Source organism: Lampetra planeri, chromosome 5, assembly GCF_965212315.1.
Source record: "Lampetra planeri chromosome 5, kcLamPlan1.2.h2, whole genome shotgun sequence".
NCBI lineage: Eukaryota > Metazoa > Chordata > Hyperoartia > Petromyzontiformes > Petromyzontidae > Lampetra > Lampetra planeri.
The window spans coordinates 572,155-588,999 of NC_136111.1; the positions used below are offsets into that span (position 1 = coordinate 572,155).

Genomic DNA, 16,845 nt, shown 5'->3' on the forward strand with positions numbered 1-16,845 from the left:
CTCAAACGATCGGCAGCTTTCTGTGTTTCTGCTATCATGCGGTCATTGTGCACCACTGCGAAACACAGTTTAAATTAATCCATCTCTTTTTTTTCTGAAGATCGAAACGTCACAGTTTTTTGTTATTTTTTGTTATTTTCTTTGAACCTATCTATGTGACTTTACCGAAAGACCCAAGAATATGAATTCCTGCAGTCACGACAGCTTCAAGTCGAGATTTAATCCATCTCATCGCAGCAGTGTGTATTGTGTGCTGTGAAATAGGGAAGTCAATTCATTGCAGTATAGAGAATTCTGTAAATTCAGAGATTCACTATGATAGATCTACATGACACGGTACTGTGTGATTTCATAGATTCACGACAGAATGGATGAGTTGGGAGCGGGGATCATTATCTGGGGCGATTGCCCCACGTTGCATTCCACAGAAACTCACTTCCTGCTCAAGCATTAAGGCATTGGTGCTCAACTCCTCTTTAAAGCCCTGGGCCAGTGGTGGAAATGTCGCATGCCTATGATGGGAGAGAGACTATCCATAGAGCCACCACTGTTGACTTACCCACAAATTGGTACTCATTTGTATCGATCCCAGAGGATGATGACAATGGACCGTGTCAACCCACACACAGGACGTGAACTCGTAACCTGACGGTCGCGAGCCGACCGCTCGGCCGCCGAGTGGCAAGGGGCTTGATGCGATGCCGGGGGGGCGGGGGGGGGGCAGGAGCGGGCCACCACCCGCGTTGTCCTCGCGTGTCAGTGGCCCCGCGAGCATTCCCGGCGCGTGCCGTAACCGTGCGCCGGGGATGCCGCCCGACGTTTCTTCCAGGCAAGGAGAACTGTTTTGAGCAGATCTTGGCGCGCTTCGGCCGCAAGGTCACGTACGTCGTGGTCGGGGACGGGCGCGACGAGGAGCAGGCCGCCACGCAGGTAACACGAGGGGCCGGCGAGCCCCGGTGGGGGGGCGCCCACTCAGCACCCGCTCTCTCTCTCTCTCCCCCTTTTTATCTTCTCTATTTTCCAGGGAAGGAAAGCTCCTTCGAGCGAATAATTGCCAGGTTTGGTAGGAAAGTAGTGTATGTTGTAATTGGCGATGGGGTAGAAGAGGAGCAGTCGGCCTTGAAGGTAAATGCTACCGCGCCGTGACACCACGTGCCCTCTGCCGCACGCGCGCCGCCCTCTCCCCGCTCGCTGTGCTGCTGTGTGCGGCGTGCGACGCGCTGCCAGCGACGCTTGTTTCTCTGCCGCGTGGCGGTGTCGGCGCGCCGTGGGGACGCTGGTGGCTCGCTCTCTGCTGCGATTGGTCGTGGAGTCGGGTGCCCACGCTTTGTATCTACATTCTTTCGGCTGACTCGTTATCGAGATTACTTATGATAAAATAATCATCTCAAGCGGTTATTCTACAGGGATTAATGACGTGAGGGTTTAAAGCCACCGTGCTGTGAAGCACAAGCAAGCTAGGTCTTAAGACTTTACACTTCCTCATCATCATTGGCCATGAGCAATCCACTGCTATATAATGACTGCAACTCCATAAATATTAAAGCATTTAATGTACAATTGTATAATTATTGTAAAGCGCTTCGGACTAAGGGGCTCTATACATCTAGATAAGATAAGATAACTTCAGGGGATATTTCACGGCTCACCGCTGCCGTCTGTGTAGTGCCGTACCGACCGCGGCGGTGCTGAAGTGCGGGCGCTGCCAGCGAGTTCCTCGTGAACCGTCGCACGGGGGCCACCGCGTACAGACAGCGGCCACCGCGTACAGACAGCGGCCACCGCGTACAGACAGCGGCCACCGCGTACAGACAGCGGCCACCGCGTACAGACAGCGGCCACCGCGTACAGACAGCGGCCACCGCGTACAGACAGCGGCCACCGCGTACAGACAGCGGCCACCGCGTACAGACAGCGGCCACCGCGTACAGACAGCGGCCACCGCGTACAGACAGCGGCCACCGCGTACAGACAGCGGCCACCGCGTACAGACAGCGGCCACCGCGTACAGACAGCGGCCACCGCGTACAGACAGCGGCCACCGCGTACAGACAGCGGCCACCGCGTACAGACAGCGGCCACCGCGTACAGACAGCGGCCACCGCGTACAGACAGCGGCCACCGCGTACAGACAGCGGCCACCGCGTACAGACAGCGGCCACCGCGTACAGACAGCGGCCACCGCGTACAGACAGCGGCCACCGCGTACAGACAGCGGCCACCGCGTACAGACAGCGGCCACCGCGTACAGACAGCGGCCACCGCGTACAGACAGCCGCCACCGCCCAGCGGCGCCTGCCAGTCGGACCGCAGCCGCACGGCGCTCGGCTCGTCCAGGTCAACGTAGACAGAAAACTCAGAGCAGCGGAGACGGCGCTCGCACGATGCACCGGCTATGAAGCGGACCTTGTAACGTCGCTCTCCTCGGGCACTGCTCGCTGTGCCCGGCGCTACCGCGGTGGTGGCTCCGCATGGCTCTCACTTTGCTTTTGCTGCTGCGCATCAGGGGAGCCCCCGTCTCCCTGATCCGATTGGCTGAGACCGCCGCGGAGCGCCGAGCGTCGGCGGTGCCGGTGGCACCAGCGTCGCCGGCCGCCTCGATGGCCGCTCTCTCGGCTTCCCGAGGCCCCGGGCCCCCCGCAGCGAGCGCTCTCGCAATGCTTCTGTGCTTCTCCCCTCTGCAACACAACATGGAAACGCTTTCTTATGAACAAGTCTACACGGACGCGCCTACGGGTTACATGTAAAATGCCCGCCGCGCGTGTGGGACTTGTGTTTGTGTAAAGTAAAAGGGTTGGCAACATGTCTGCAGAATGTCGTACACTTCATTGTCTTCATCAGCCATGAACAATCCACTGCTGGATGATGAACGCCTCCCCATGGCATCCTAAACTCTCGCAATCCTGTGGTGTAACAATCCGCCCGGCATCTGCTGCACAGGAGCCGATTTCATCTATCCGTCTCCAAAGCATTCCATCCCTAGGCATGACGTTTACTGTGCTCACAATGGATGCACAACTTTGTTAAACGTTTTATAGATATGTAAAAACTAGTCGTAAATAAATTAAGTATAATAATGCGTGGCTCACTTGAAGTCCAACTACTATCCATCGTGTAAAATAACAATGGCTCTAGTATGCAGGCTTGCATTGTTGTAACTTACTTACATCTGTAAAAAGAGCTTCATAGCTCATCGGATTCCTCCTGCGGCGGTTGAGATGCGGCGACGCTGCCCACAATCCAACCCCCTCCGCTCCCTGTTGCCGATGTCAAGGGCCGGATAAGCAAACACGTGATTGCAATGGTTATTAAATTACAGTTTGTTAATGTTAGAGGTTTGATTTAAGAATCGATTCTGTGTCATATTTAAGTAATCTTGTTTGTACTAAATGTTCCGTGTGTTCTGTCATGTTTTGTATTATCCATACTATTACTGCTGAATGCACATTAGCATGCGATTTGCATGACTATAGTTCTGCCGTCAATAATTTGGCCAAGGGAAGAACTTGTCATGTCAGCACCGGGCATCTATCAGCAAGTTGAACAGGTATCATTGTCGCTCACGCGGGAGCCCGAGGGCTCGGCGGGGTAGGCGGGGTAGGTGGGGTAGGTGGCGTTGGTGGTGTTGATGGTGTTGGTGGTGTAGGTGGGGTAGGTGGGGTTGGTGGTGTTGGTGGGGCTGATGGGGGTAGGTGGTGTAGGAGGGGTAGGTGGGGTAGGTGGTGTTGGTGGGGTAGGTGGGGTAGGTGGTGTTGGTGGGGTGGGTGGGTTAGGTGGTGTTGGTGGGGTAGGTGGGGTTGGTGGTGTTGGTGGGGCTGGTGGGGGTAGGTGGTGTAGGAGGGGTAGGTGGGGTAGGTGGTGTTGGTGGGGTAGGTGGGGTTGGTGGTGTTGGTGGGGCTGGTGGGGTAGGTGGTGTAGGAGGGGTAGGTGGGGTAGGTGGCGTTGGTGGTGTTGATGGTGTTGGTGGTGTAGGTGGGGTAGGTGGGGTTGGTGGTGTTGGTGGGGCTGATGGGGGTAGGTGGTGTAGGAGGGGTAGGTGGGGTAGGTGGTGTTGGTGGGGTAGGTGGGGTAGGTGGTGTTGGTGGGGTGGGTGGGTTAGGTGGTGTTGGTGGGGTAGGTGGGGTTGGTGGTGTTGGTGGGGCTGGTGGGGGTAGGTGGTGTAGGAGGGGTAGGTGGGGTAGGTGGTGTTGGTGGGGTAGGTGGGGTTGGTGGTGTTGGTGGGGCTGGTGGGGTAGGTGGTGTAGGAGGGGTAGGTGGGGTAGGTGGTGTTGGTGAGCTTGGCGGGGTCGCTGGGCTCATGAGCGGCAGCTGACGCCGCCGTGGGCCTCGCCACACCCCCTCGGTGACGCGGCCTCGGGGCCCGGGCGGTGACGCGGCCTGTCGGTGGTCACAGCAACAACACAAACAAGAGCGCTCGCGGCGATGCCCGGCGTTGGGCGAGCGAGTGTTGCTAAAACATTTTCTGTGTGGAGGGACAAATAGAGATAAAGGCGGGCGGACGATTAGATCCGGAGGCGGTTTCCTGCACCGCTCGCTCGCTCGCTCGCGTGTGAAGAAGGCGCCGGGTGATGAAACCAGCTGCACGCTGCACTCCGGTGTGTGCGACTATCCTGTGCATTCGTTTCGATGCACGTTCAGACGCGCATAAATCAAGGAAATCAAATAGAAATGTCAAATACAACAAACGAGACACCTGACGCAGAACATATTTCGGATTTGCTCATACAGATGTCCGCTGGCATTTTCTCGAAGTCTCCGAGTGGTGTTTAAGGTTTTACAAAAAGGCTTCTTAAAATGTTCGCCTCATGTTATTGTTATTTTAGGGTAGAGTGCATACAGATGGTAAAGTGGAAAGAGGGGGGGAGGGAGGGTGGGTGGGTGTGAGGAATGCGGCGAGGCCGCTGGGCCTGCAGAGGTGAGCTGCCTCCCCGGGCCGCCTGCAGGCTCGCGCCGGGCTCCGTGAGCCCAGACGGACATCGCCATCCGATTAGCGGTGGAAGTTGCTTCTCCCCTCTGGTGAACACGCCTCCCTTTAACTACAATCGGCAATGGAGTAACCCGAGACCCGCGCAAGCAATCGATGAGAAACCCCACGACGATCCAAGAGGGGAAAGAAGCCTGTTTACTGTGACGTCTCAGCGTGCCGGCAGCTCCGGTTGGGTCAGTGGACATTCGCCAGCAATGACCTTGACGCGCCGATTTGTTATTGTTAGAATAGTGGTGCTGCTCGCGCCGCTGACAGAGCTGCTGGGACTGCGTCGAGGGTCGCGCCGCGAGAGGTTGAGAGAGTGGAGGTCTTGGGGAGCCGTTGTCTGTTCCTCTGTAGGGACTTGCCATTCCGCGGATGTGATGTTAATCGCGTCTCGGTTCAATGCAGACATTGCGAGGGGAAGAAAAGCATGATGACATTTCACCAGCGTTGCTCACGTGAAATCAGGCCACGTGCCGTCGACGCTCACGCAGACCGCGATGTTCAGCTGGGCGCCGTGTCCTGCTCATTGCAAGTGAGGTCCGGGAGAACGTCGACTGTGACACGAGGCTGCCCGAGTGACGATACGGGATAGACGTGCGTGGTTTGTGTATTTAACAGAAATCTGGCGCATATTTTGACAAATTAACTCCGTCCGCTATTTTAGTAATAGGTGAGCAACCCGCGTCCCTCAAGGCGCACGCTGCGACAACCCCAGCGGTGACGTGATTGACTGCACAGGCAGACAAAACAATGGGATTATTTTGGAGTTCTCATTAAATTGGGGGCAGTTATTGGGGTGAGGGAAGCCAAGGCACGAATGTGCATGAGGGGTTCTCCCCTGGGGATCCTAAACCCCGGCTCTCTGTCTGGCCCCGCCGACGCCTGCGACTGTGTACACAGCTGTCTACGATTCGGCACGGCCCGCGCGCCGATAGCCGATACAGCCTCGCGGCAGACGGGGGCAGCAGCAGCGCCGAGACCGCTCACAGAACCCAACGCCCCCTCGGAGTGCTCAACGACCCCCCCTAACTGATGTACCCATTAATACGGGGCAGACAGAGGCGGGGAGGATTTAAAGAAACTTGCTCAATCGTTTTACCCGCTGAGCTGAGGGATGGGATCGAACTGCCGAGCCCTGGATTGCAAGTCCAGCGTGATCACCACAGTGCCGACGGCAGCGTCCCCCCGCGCTCGAGAGCGACGTGGTTTTCCTATCCACGCCCTGGTGACACTGCACGCCACTCACTCTCTCACTACCCTCGCCCACCGCCCTCACCCCTCGCCCACCGCCCTCGCCCACCGCCCTCACCCATCACCCCGCGCGGTTTTCTTCCCTCCGGGCTCCGCGCCGCATCAGCGCGTACCGAAGGGAGCAGATGCACGCGTCGCCGTGAGGATCTCCCTCCACGGCGATGGCAGAACTTGACTTGGAAAGGGAAAGCGTTGAGGGTGCCAAGCCGGAGGGGGTTTGGCTGTGGGTCGGCGCGGGGGCGTCAAGGCGGGGTCACCGCGCCGGCCCTCGCCGCGTGTTTACAGCAGAGGGATTTCTTCTGACCAAGTGGACAATTAAAAAAACATTCCAGGGTGACGATGTTAATGGCTACAGATAAAGTGCCCTCTCTTTGGAAGAAAAAACAAAGGCGGAGGTCACTTGGCAGGTGTGCCCCCCCCTTCCTTTGCCGGCGTGGCGTCGAGCATCCCCATGGCTGTCCGCTCGCCGCCGCACGGCGACGATTTGTCCCCTCGTTGCTTTATTCCAAAGTCAAAGTGGTTTCCTGCTCAACTGAGCATCGAGGCAGTGCTCATCTCCTCTCAACAGCCCTGAATCTGTGGTGGGTGCGAGTCTATCCCGAGGGCAGCCACTGTTGCCATTCCGACAAAGTAGTACTGTACTTATTGACCACAGAGGAATGATGGGCCAAGTAAAATTCCATGCTTTTGGGAAAATGGACGCTCATCAAAATAGTTTTTAAGCACATGCTGTCTTATTCCAAAATTTCCATGACTGGACTGTCTTTATTTTTTGTTTACGTATTTTATAAATTGAATGAAATTTTGAACGAGGTATGTGTGTGGTAAAATTATCTGACATGTGTGGCTCCCTCTGTGCCCTTCTGCATGCGCTGTGAGTACATGCGCATGGACAGACGCAGCGAGTGGAAAGACTGAATTTAAACACGACGTGCCAATCTACAGCGGGCGGATTGTTCACGTTTTCCATTGTGATTTATCATATTTATCATATTACGGTATTGCATAATGCAATATAAATGTAGGTGTTATACTCAATCGTACTGTCGTATGATAATGTAATGCATTGTAAAACTATATTAAAGTATTTGCAATGTATATATTTAACATATTTAATTATACAGTGGTATAATTCATTGTAAATGTATTGTTATATTGTAATAGATTATAATGAATGTATTACCATATTTAATGTATTGCACGGCATAGTCTGTCAATGTGTTCTGTATTTGTTGTGGTGCTGCGTAGTGTATTCTATTATTGTTCGATGCGTTGTGACGACACGCCGCGTCGCCGTGCGTCGCGAGACGTTGGCGCTCGGTGGGTGGCCGTCGAGACGACTCGCTAACGCCGTGCCCCTACCGTGCCCCTGCCGTGCCCCTGCCGTGCCCTGGCCGTGCCCCGGCCGTGCCCCTGCCGTGCCCCTGGCGTGCAGCACAACATGCCCTTCTGGAGGATCTCGGGCCACTCGGACCTGATGGCCCTGCACCACGCACTGGAGCTCGAGTACCTCTAAGGCCGCCGCCCGGCGGCCCACGCGGGCGCCCGCCACCCCGGCCGGGCCGCGTGGACGACCGCGCGCCAGGGACGCTCCGTCCCTCGGCGACCCCCGGCCTTCCTCGAAACCGCCCAACCCCGGCGCGACCCACGGCTCCGGACTCGACACGAACGCCGCGGCGGTCGGTCCCTCCGCCGCGCGCCCCTCCGTGCGGCGGCGGCAGCCGGAGGCGCCGGCGCGGCGTGCCGGAGCGCGCAAGCTTGCGGCAACGGAGCGGACAACCTGGACGACGATGGTTTTTGCTCGACTGTTTGGTGTTAGCTGTGCAGCACGTGGGCCGTTGGATTTGGAGCGTTGCACTTTGTTGATTTCTTCCATTTTCCGCAGACCGAAAGCAGTCGAAAACGCTTACACCTCCAGAGCGTTGCTTGGAACTTTTTTGCCGATCACCGCACCCCGTATTTTAATTTATTTTACCGACGCTTTCCTCGATGCTCAACCCAATGGACCTGCGACGATGGCGGCACCGTTGTGAGCGAAGTGCCGCCCGTGTTGGAGTGACATCTCTACCGGACTGGGGTGATATATCTACCGGACTGGACTAAGATCTCTACCGGACTAGGGTGAGATCTCTACTGGACTGGAGTGAGATCTCTACTGGACTGGGGTGATATATCTACCGGACTGGACTAAGATCTCTACCGGACTGGAGTGGCATCTATCCCGGACTGGAGTGAGATCTCTACCGGACTGGAGTTAGATCTCTACCTGACTGGGGTGGCATCTCTACCGGACTGGAGTGGCATCTCTACCGGACTGGAGTGAGATCTCTACCAGACTGGTGTAGCATCTCTACCAGACTGGAGTGGCATCTCTACCGGACTGGAGTGGCATCTCTACCGGACTGGAGTGAGATCTCTACCAGACTGGTGTAGCATCTCTACCAGACTGGAGTGGCATCTCTACCGGACTGGAGTGGCATCTCTACCGGACTGGAGTGAGATCTCTACCGGACTGGAGTGAGATCTCTACCGGACTGGAGTGGCATCTCTACCGGACTGGAGTTAGATCTCTACCTGACTGGGGTGGCATCTATCCCGGACTGGAGTGAGATCTCTACCGGACTGGAGTGAGATCTCTACCAGACTGGAGTGAGATGTCTACCGGACTGGAGTGAGATCTTTACCGGACTGGAGTGAGATCTCTACCGGACTGGAGTGAGATCTCTACCGGACTGGAGTGAGATCTCTACCGGACTGGAGTGAGATCTCTACCGGACTGGAGTGAGATCTCTACCGGACTGGAGTGAGATCTCTACCGTTCTGGAGCAATAGATTCCGAGTTGCATTGACAATCACATGAAACATTACATCGAGTGGAAGAAAAATAATTACCGTAATTAGGATTGAAATAAAAAAGTGTCCCTATACGATCCACTTTATGATTACTTGTAATGACGTAAGGAGACGCATAAACATTGCATGGTGTTTAATCGACACACTCAAAACGGACATTGTATGGCACGCCTGAAACAGTGTTGCACTGTGCCTTACAGTAATGTGTATACTTTGTTACATAGTGTTCCTGCTTAAACAATACATGGTGATGCAATGTTAAGATTGTTACGAAGTGCGTGTTGTTTGACAAATTTCAGCGTTTCTTTTAACAAAAAAAATCGTAATTTTTCCGAATCATCTCCGCGGAATCTAGGAAAGGTCACGTCTGAAAATTAGCAAGTAACGGGACTTAAATCGTTACAACATTTTGATTTGTCAGTTGTGTTGATTTAGTGTATATTTACTGAGTGTTAGTGTTACTGTAGCATTCAAGTATATAAACTCTCCCCGTCCTTTCCTAAAAAAAATGCTTTCCAAATACTGTAAGAGTAGATTGCGCCAAATGGATTATTGGTGCGGTCTTTGTGGAGTCTTAAATTGCGTGGAAGCTCCAGAGATGCTTCGTTGGGCTGTACCGAAGGGCAGTGGATTTGAGCGTGCAAGAGGGATGACGCGTGATGGACAGTTGTTGCAGTGCAGCCAAGTCCCCCTGGAGGTTGGCACGACTCGAGGTCGCGTCGACGATGTCAGGGACCACGAGGGTTGTTTGCTGTACATTATTGCTACCGTCTTAAAGCGAATCAACAGGTTGTCCCACCCACCCTCCCCCCCCCTTTCTCAGTGCCTCTGTTTCATTGAGTAACGAGCCACACACAGACAGACACACACAGACAGACACACAGACACACATAGACAGACACACAGACACACACAGACATATAGACACACACACAGACACACACATATAGACACACACAGACACACATACAGACACATATAGACAGACACACAGACAAACACACACAGACAGACAGACACACAGACAGACACACATAGACAGACACATATAGACACACAGACACACACATACAGACACAGACAAACACACACAGACAGACAGACACACAGACAGACACACACAGACACACAGACACACATAGACAGACACACATAGACAGACACACATAGACAGACACACAGACAGACACACACAGACATATAGACACACACACAGACACACACATATAGACACACACAGACACACACATACAGACACACATAGACACACAGACAAACACACACAGACAGACAGACACACAGACAGACACAGACAGACACAGACAGACACATAGACACACACACACAGACACACACAGACACACACATACAGACACAGACACACACACAGACACACATACAGGCACACAGACACACACACAGACACACATACAGGCACACAGACACACATACAGGCACACAGACACACGCAGACACACACGCAGACACACACAGACACACAGACAGACACACACAGACACACGCACACACACAGACAGACACGACGCGCGCGTCTCCGGGAGCTGACAAGCAGCTATCTCCGCGGAGTGAGAGCGGGGAAGCCCAGTCGAGAAACAACCACCACCACCACACGACAATGTGCTGCGCAGTCGTGTTTTGAATGAACGGATGTGATGCCACCTGGTGGAAAATCAATCAACTTGCCCTTGCATCGCTTTCTTTTAACTTTTATTTATTAGACAATCATTTCTTGCAAAGAGTAATAAACCCAACGTCAGATTCTGATGCATTAAGCTCACGGGTTCGTTTTTTATTATTATGGTCGGTTCACTGCACGCGCGCGTGTGTGTGTCTGTCTTTGTGTATATTGTATATAAGCTCGCATTTCCATGAATGACAATTAGCAACATTTAGTGACACGACACTAGACTCTCGATCGGAAGAGTGCGAATTCAATTCCCGTTGGAGGCTTTGCTCAACCAATCGTGTGTCTCGTAAATTAGGTCACTCGAGTACTATTTTGTGAGAAGTCAGCACTGGTCCTATGGGGGAACTCGCCCCCAGCATAGGAATGTGGAATGTCTGCCGCTGTTGATTAGCATGGCCCTACAGTTGATTAGCATGCCCCTACACAGACTTTTTTGACTTGACTAGGATTCAAATACCGCGCTTAGCTGTCAGGTGAGAAAATCTCCCTTATCAAAGACTGCTGTGGAATTTTAATCTCCGAGGTAGACACAATCCTCACCCCCCTCCCCACTGGCTGGGGTAAATAAATCTCCCCCCGTTTACTCGAAATCTCCCAACTCCACCACGGGGTTCACTGGAGCTGCCGACCCAATGAGAGCCTTTCTGTCAGAGGGCGTCTTTTTCCAAGACGCTTGGCCTGGCAATGTCCCGGCACGCAGACTCCACAGGGCACGGCGCGCCTGGCTCGCGAGGCTTGGCAACGACCCGGAAGCCCCCTCATTGCACACCTGACGAGCAATGCTGTGACCCCGATATTACCCAGCTGCCTGTGACAGAGTCGCCAGATAAACAATCTTATTACCGCACACATGTTGACATGTTACAAGATCACAGGGAGGGTGTAACATGTGTCCTCATTAGCCATGGCCAGTCCCACTGCCGGCTGAAAGCCGACCCAAGCCACCACCACCTCTCTTGTTCCTGCTGTGCAAGCATCCATTTCGAACCTGCACACAAACTGTTTTCATCGCTCCATCTCTCAATTTCTGCCGTCCTCTTGGCTAAGTTCCATTCATTGGCCGTGATTATTCGTGCCCATCGAGTGAGATCTCTGCGGATCAATACCAGAACGTGAGCAACGATTGCAGTGTTGGCATGCAGTGTCATTTGAGTAGAAATGCGATCTGCTGGGAAACTAGCGTTATATCAATTACGATCGGACAGAATGTGGATTTTTTTTGTGTCGTCAGAACAAAACACATGAAACTAATATGGCGTTTCCATATGAAGAAACAACCCCAATAGTTATTCAAGTATAACCTGTAGAGATACATTACCGTTATTGCGCTGAGCCCGGGGGCACATTGCGCAAGAGAAGTGGGCTGTCACGCTGCCCTCTCGACACGAGCGCACAGGAGTCGTGGTGGCCCACCGAGCGTGGTGTGCTGTCACGTCAAACTATCTCGCGCGCAAATGGCACAGATTAAAAAACACGAGCAGGCAACCGGCACATCCGAGTAGCGCGGTTGGCTACATACGGTGCGAAAGAAGTTCAACATACATACAGGAGTCGATTTGTACAACGAATATTTTTAACCTTTGTGCGAATGTCACCTGAAATTATTTTGCTATATTTTAAGTGTGAATCATGGTCAAATATCCTCTTAACAAGGATGACTTGGGAAGGTCTTTAATCGAGGTCTGGGTGTCACTGTGTGTGTGTCCGACCGAGCACCTCGCAGTCGGAAGGTGGCGAGTTCTCAGCTTGGTTGGTGGTTGACTCGGCCGATCATCGCTTCGGGGTCAATAAAATAACTACCACTGTTTTAAATTCAAAAGTGGTTGAACGGTACTATGAATGGACAAGTCGCCGTCATAGGAATGTGGAATTGCAGCGACTGACTTGGCTGTGAATATGAAATGGACACCTCAGTGCGCCCATGAGCAATAAATCACTTTGACGGCTTTTTTGTATCGCTTGCTCAAGAGGATGATTGCATTTTACGAACACCGCCAAATGCATCGAGCTCACCACAACAGCTCAGGCTGTCGCTGCCCGTGGCTGCTATGTTCACGCTGTGTTCACGCGGGACGTCGTTACAGCATAGAGCTCTGGTTCCCACCTTTCTCTCGCTCGCTCTCTTTCTCGCAGGCCGGGTAGGACGCGCGTTTAGTGAAAGAGCTTTAAAGGGAAATTCCTTCCGGATTACCCGCGCCTTTGATTACATTCAGATGTGAAATGGGGAAATTATAGTGAACAGAGGGAATGCATGTACAGTGGTATTTGAGAAACGTTCATTGTTTTTGACGGGCGTTTGCGGAATAACTAGTTTTTAACATTCGGAGGAAAATGTATTTTCATCGGGACGTAATTTAATTCAATGAGAGTGGAGCCGCGGTAGTTCTATAAGTGAATGGGGAAGAAACGTTTCTACATGGTTACGACATAGGTGCTGACTCAAGAAACATTAATTCACTGTCAAACAGCATCATTTTGTGAAATGATTCAATGCGCAATGTATTTACAAGCTCTATGTTATGTATTTATGAGTATAAATTATCAAGTATATCCATTCTTCATCCAGCATTTTTAGTTCATTATCTCAGTAAAAAAAAATCCAATTCGTTGCAGCAGAGAAAATTAGACACTTACATTTTTTCATCTGAAGACTACACAGCAAATATATATATTTGTATATGTGACTCTAATGCGTCAAACACAACGCTGTCAGAGTGGTGTAATAGCTAGAGCATCGCACTCCCAAATCCAGAGGTCCACGGTTCGAGTCCATCTCCTGGCGCCGCAGTTTAAACATTGGGACAGATGTTTTCGCGTGTGAGGCGAACGTGAGAACCACTACACTCGGAAACTGCTTGTCCACCCTGTTAAGTTGCAACACACTTCACTGGTATAGACCTATGCCAACAGTGAAGAATGATGAAATCATCACCTTCATGAAGGCACATTTTACGTGCACTTCAAATAAAATATGAATTTTTTTGATTTTACGTAAAATGTTTCCGCCCGGTTTCGAACCGGGGACCTTTCGCGTGTTAGGCGAACGTGATAACCACTACACTACGGAAACTGCTTGGCAAACCTGTGAAGTTGCAACACACTTCACTGGTATAGACCTATGCCAACAGTGAAGAATGATGAATTCATCACCTTCATGAGGGCACATTTTACGTGCACTTTAAATAAAACACGAATTTTTGGGGTTTTACGTAAAATGTTTCCGCCCGGTTTCGAACCGGGGACCTTTCGCGTGTGAGGCGAACGTGATAACCACTACACTACGGAAACTGCTTGTCCACCCTATTAAGTTGCAACACACTTCACTAGTATAGACCTATGCCAACAGTGAAGAATGATGAAATCATCAAGTTCATGAAGGCACATTTTACGTGCAATTCAAATAAAGCACGATTTTTTTTACGTAAAATGTTTCCGCCCGGTTTCGAAGATATACAAATAGCTACTAGGTAGATCAAGGGGGCTGGGCGTGGTGCTACCGATCCCTCTCGCGAGGCGCGCGTGCGCCGATGGTCTTCACGGGGATGTGTGTCGTGCAGTGTGTCGTGTCGACGGGCAAAGTCACTGACTGGCAGTGGCGTCTCGTGACATGCCCACTAGGTGGGGCTGTTGTGAGTGACCTGAAAAGATGGTGTTCTCATGTTCTCGTTAAGAAGAACCTCCTCATGCTATTGGCTTTCCCGTGAAAGTAATATAACTTGTCTTATCTACCAACGGTAGGCATTTATAAACACTCAAATGCTCAAGTCGGTTGATCAAGACACAGATTCTTGACATTCAACTTCTCCTGTACATTTATTCTTTCAAGGTGGATATTTACGAGTGACTCCACAGAGTTCGTTGCTAATTCTTCGTTTGCTGCACACGCTACCATCGGAGCGTGTCGGCCGTGAGCTGCTGCTCGATCTGCACGGTGCAGCCTCGCGTTGTGACTTCTCGTCGCAGCCACGGGCGCCTTCTCCACCGAATGTGTCTCAAGCGGCGTGGCTACAACGCGAGAAGCGAATCGCAACGAAGGGAGGAAATCTCTCACTTCACAGCCACCCCGAGGCACTAACTCAGACTGTGGTGTTGCAGAGGTTTCTAATGTGAACAACGTATAATGTTATCTTCATTAGGCAATTCACTTTTAAAGAATCATTATATAAAAAACACAAAAACTATTTATAGAAAAGTATTTTAATAGAAAAATAATTTCTCATCTCCAGCTGCTTGATGGGGCGTCTTAGGTTTCCAATTCACTTTGTTCAGATCGATCATGTGCGTGGAAAGTAAACAATGGGTAACTATACACATAACGTAAAGCCCATTGTCAGTCCACTGCTGGATGAAGGCCTCCTCACACTTGACCAGACTTTAACACGCTGCTCTGTTGATGGTAGCCGTGGCTGGAAATCAAACTCAGATCGCCGAGTTCATAGCACAGTGCGCTGAGCCAATGTGAATGTACTGACAAAAGAAGATACGGACCATCTTCATGTCACGATTCACGAAGTAACGAAATGCAACCTCATCTCAATTGGGGCAGACATTGATGAGGATCATGTGAAGAAGACGGGTTTAAAAAAATACACATTTATACTCCAAGAGATTAAGTGAGCTGTTGAATTCTGCAGGGCCGAGTTGGGAAGGAAGAGAGATCGATACAGGTGTCGATGAAGCCATTCATAGACAATCAATGACATTCATAGCGAGAGTCGCGCAGGCAGAGGAGACCACCCTGGACCCGGACAGGACGAGGCAATCACTGAGGATGCAGTGAATGCGGGATAAGAATTAAGCTACACGTGACAACATCCATTCAATAATCACAGATGGCTATAATTGGGACGCTACTGAAAACAGCACATAAATCATCACAGCGCATTGACACTAAGTAGGCTGATCAGAGGAGCTTATATATTTTTTTAATACAATTTAAGTTACTCGGCTTACACGAATATAAACCTCACGGCAACTTGAATGAGAATGGGTTGAGGTTTGGCTGTGTCTCCAACTACTTCTGAGTGCAAACGAATCGTTGGTGGCAGGGCCTCTCTTTCGAGACGTAACTGATAGCGCGAGGAGTGATTCCGAGTCTCGCGGGACGCGAGGGGGTTGAGGGCAGCAGTCGCTGGGAACTTTTGGCGGTTTTCCCCAAAGTTGATGTTTCTAGGCGGGGCGACTTTCATGATTCTGTCTTGGTGTTCCTTTTTCTTATGTTTGATAAACGTGGGATTTCACGACAAAAGCCAGAGATATTCGCTGAAATCCTGGGCATGCCTCCAACTTACAGTGGACGGTGTCTTATTAATTCTCGGCTGGGTTTTTTTCTTTAATAAAGATTGAAAGCAGAATGTGGGTGCACTCTGGATCGCCTGGCGTTAGAGAGCAGCGTGTACGGTATGAGTACCACACTCACTGGACGCGCGAAGGCGTGAATTGGTGTTTCTCTGCAGCCTGCCGCGTGTCGCCTGCTCGCATCCCTCGCCTCTGTGAGACTTTCCATCGCCGCCTTCATAACCACTCGAATCGCCCCCAAAGTCTTCACTCCTCCGCTGCTGCCGTCGTGACTGCGGCTCTCTCTCTCTCTGGACCCGGCACATTTCCGAATTCACCCAAACCGCGATGATCCCGAGCGCTCCTCCCGAGCTCGAGCGAAGGCTCCACGCCACAGAGACAAATATCACAATTCCCTGTTCTGACCAATTCACGCGACTCTACCACAAGTCGGGGGTGGGGGGGGGCTCTTAGACATTGGTGAAGAAAGTAGATAGTGTAGAACCAGCTCGGTGGGTGTCTCGCGAGATCGGGGCTGGGCACACGCCGCGGCTTGCTGCGTGTGGATTCTGCTGCAGGGCTCGGCACGTCGCAACATCGTGCCGATCGCCGTGATGTATCAGTTCATGGCTGCGAGCGAAGGAGGAGACGCTTGCAACGTGCTTTGAACCCTTTTGCCAAGGGTTTTGAAACAGTTACTCCGAACATCAGAGGCCACCGATGCATTGGCCGCTTTCTTCCCTCCGCTACTGCTAATAAATGGCCCACAGGCGTCATGCCTCTG

The 16,845-nt window shown here is 51.9% G+C and overlaps 1 protein-coding gene and 2 non-coding genes across 4 annotated transcripts in view; 1 reads left to right on the forward strand and 2 right to left on the reverse strand.

Moving 5' to 3' along the window:
• The window catches only part of LOC144718606 (protein phosphatase EYA1-like), a 78,145-nt gene extending 67,276 nt beyond the window's left edge, over positions 1-10,869 (forward strand). For both annotated transcript variants that reach the window (XM_078593990.1, XM_078593991.1), the window contains 2 exons: positions 830-930; positions 7,659-10,869. In XM_078593990.1, coding sequence (XP_078450116.1) covers positions 830-930; positions 7,659-7,739 — 182 coding nt within the window. In that variant the 3' untranslated portion in view covers positions 7,740-10,869. The remainder of the gene's footprint in view (positions 1-829; positions 931-7,658) is intronic.
• A 2,912-nt stretch (positions 10,870-13,781) lies between these two features.
• On the reverse strand, positions 13,782-13,854 carry TRNAV-AAC (transfer RNA valine (anticodon AAC)). Its single transcript has one exon. It is a non-coding gene; the product is annotated as a tRNA-Val (tRNA).
• Positions 13,855-13,999: 145 nt separating this feature from the next.
• On the reverse strand, positions 14,000-14,072 carry TRNAV-CAC (transfer RNA valine (anticodon CAC)). The gene has a single exon. It is a non-coding gene; the product is annotated as a tRNA-Val (tRNA).
• Positions 14,073-16,845: the final 2,773 nt, after the last annotated feature.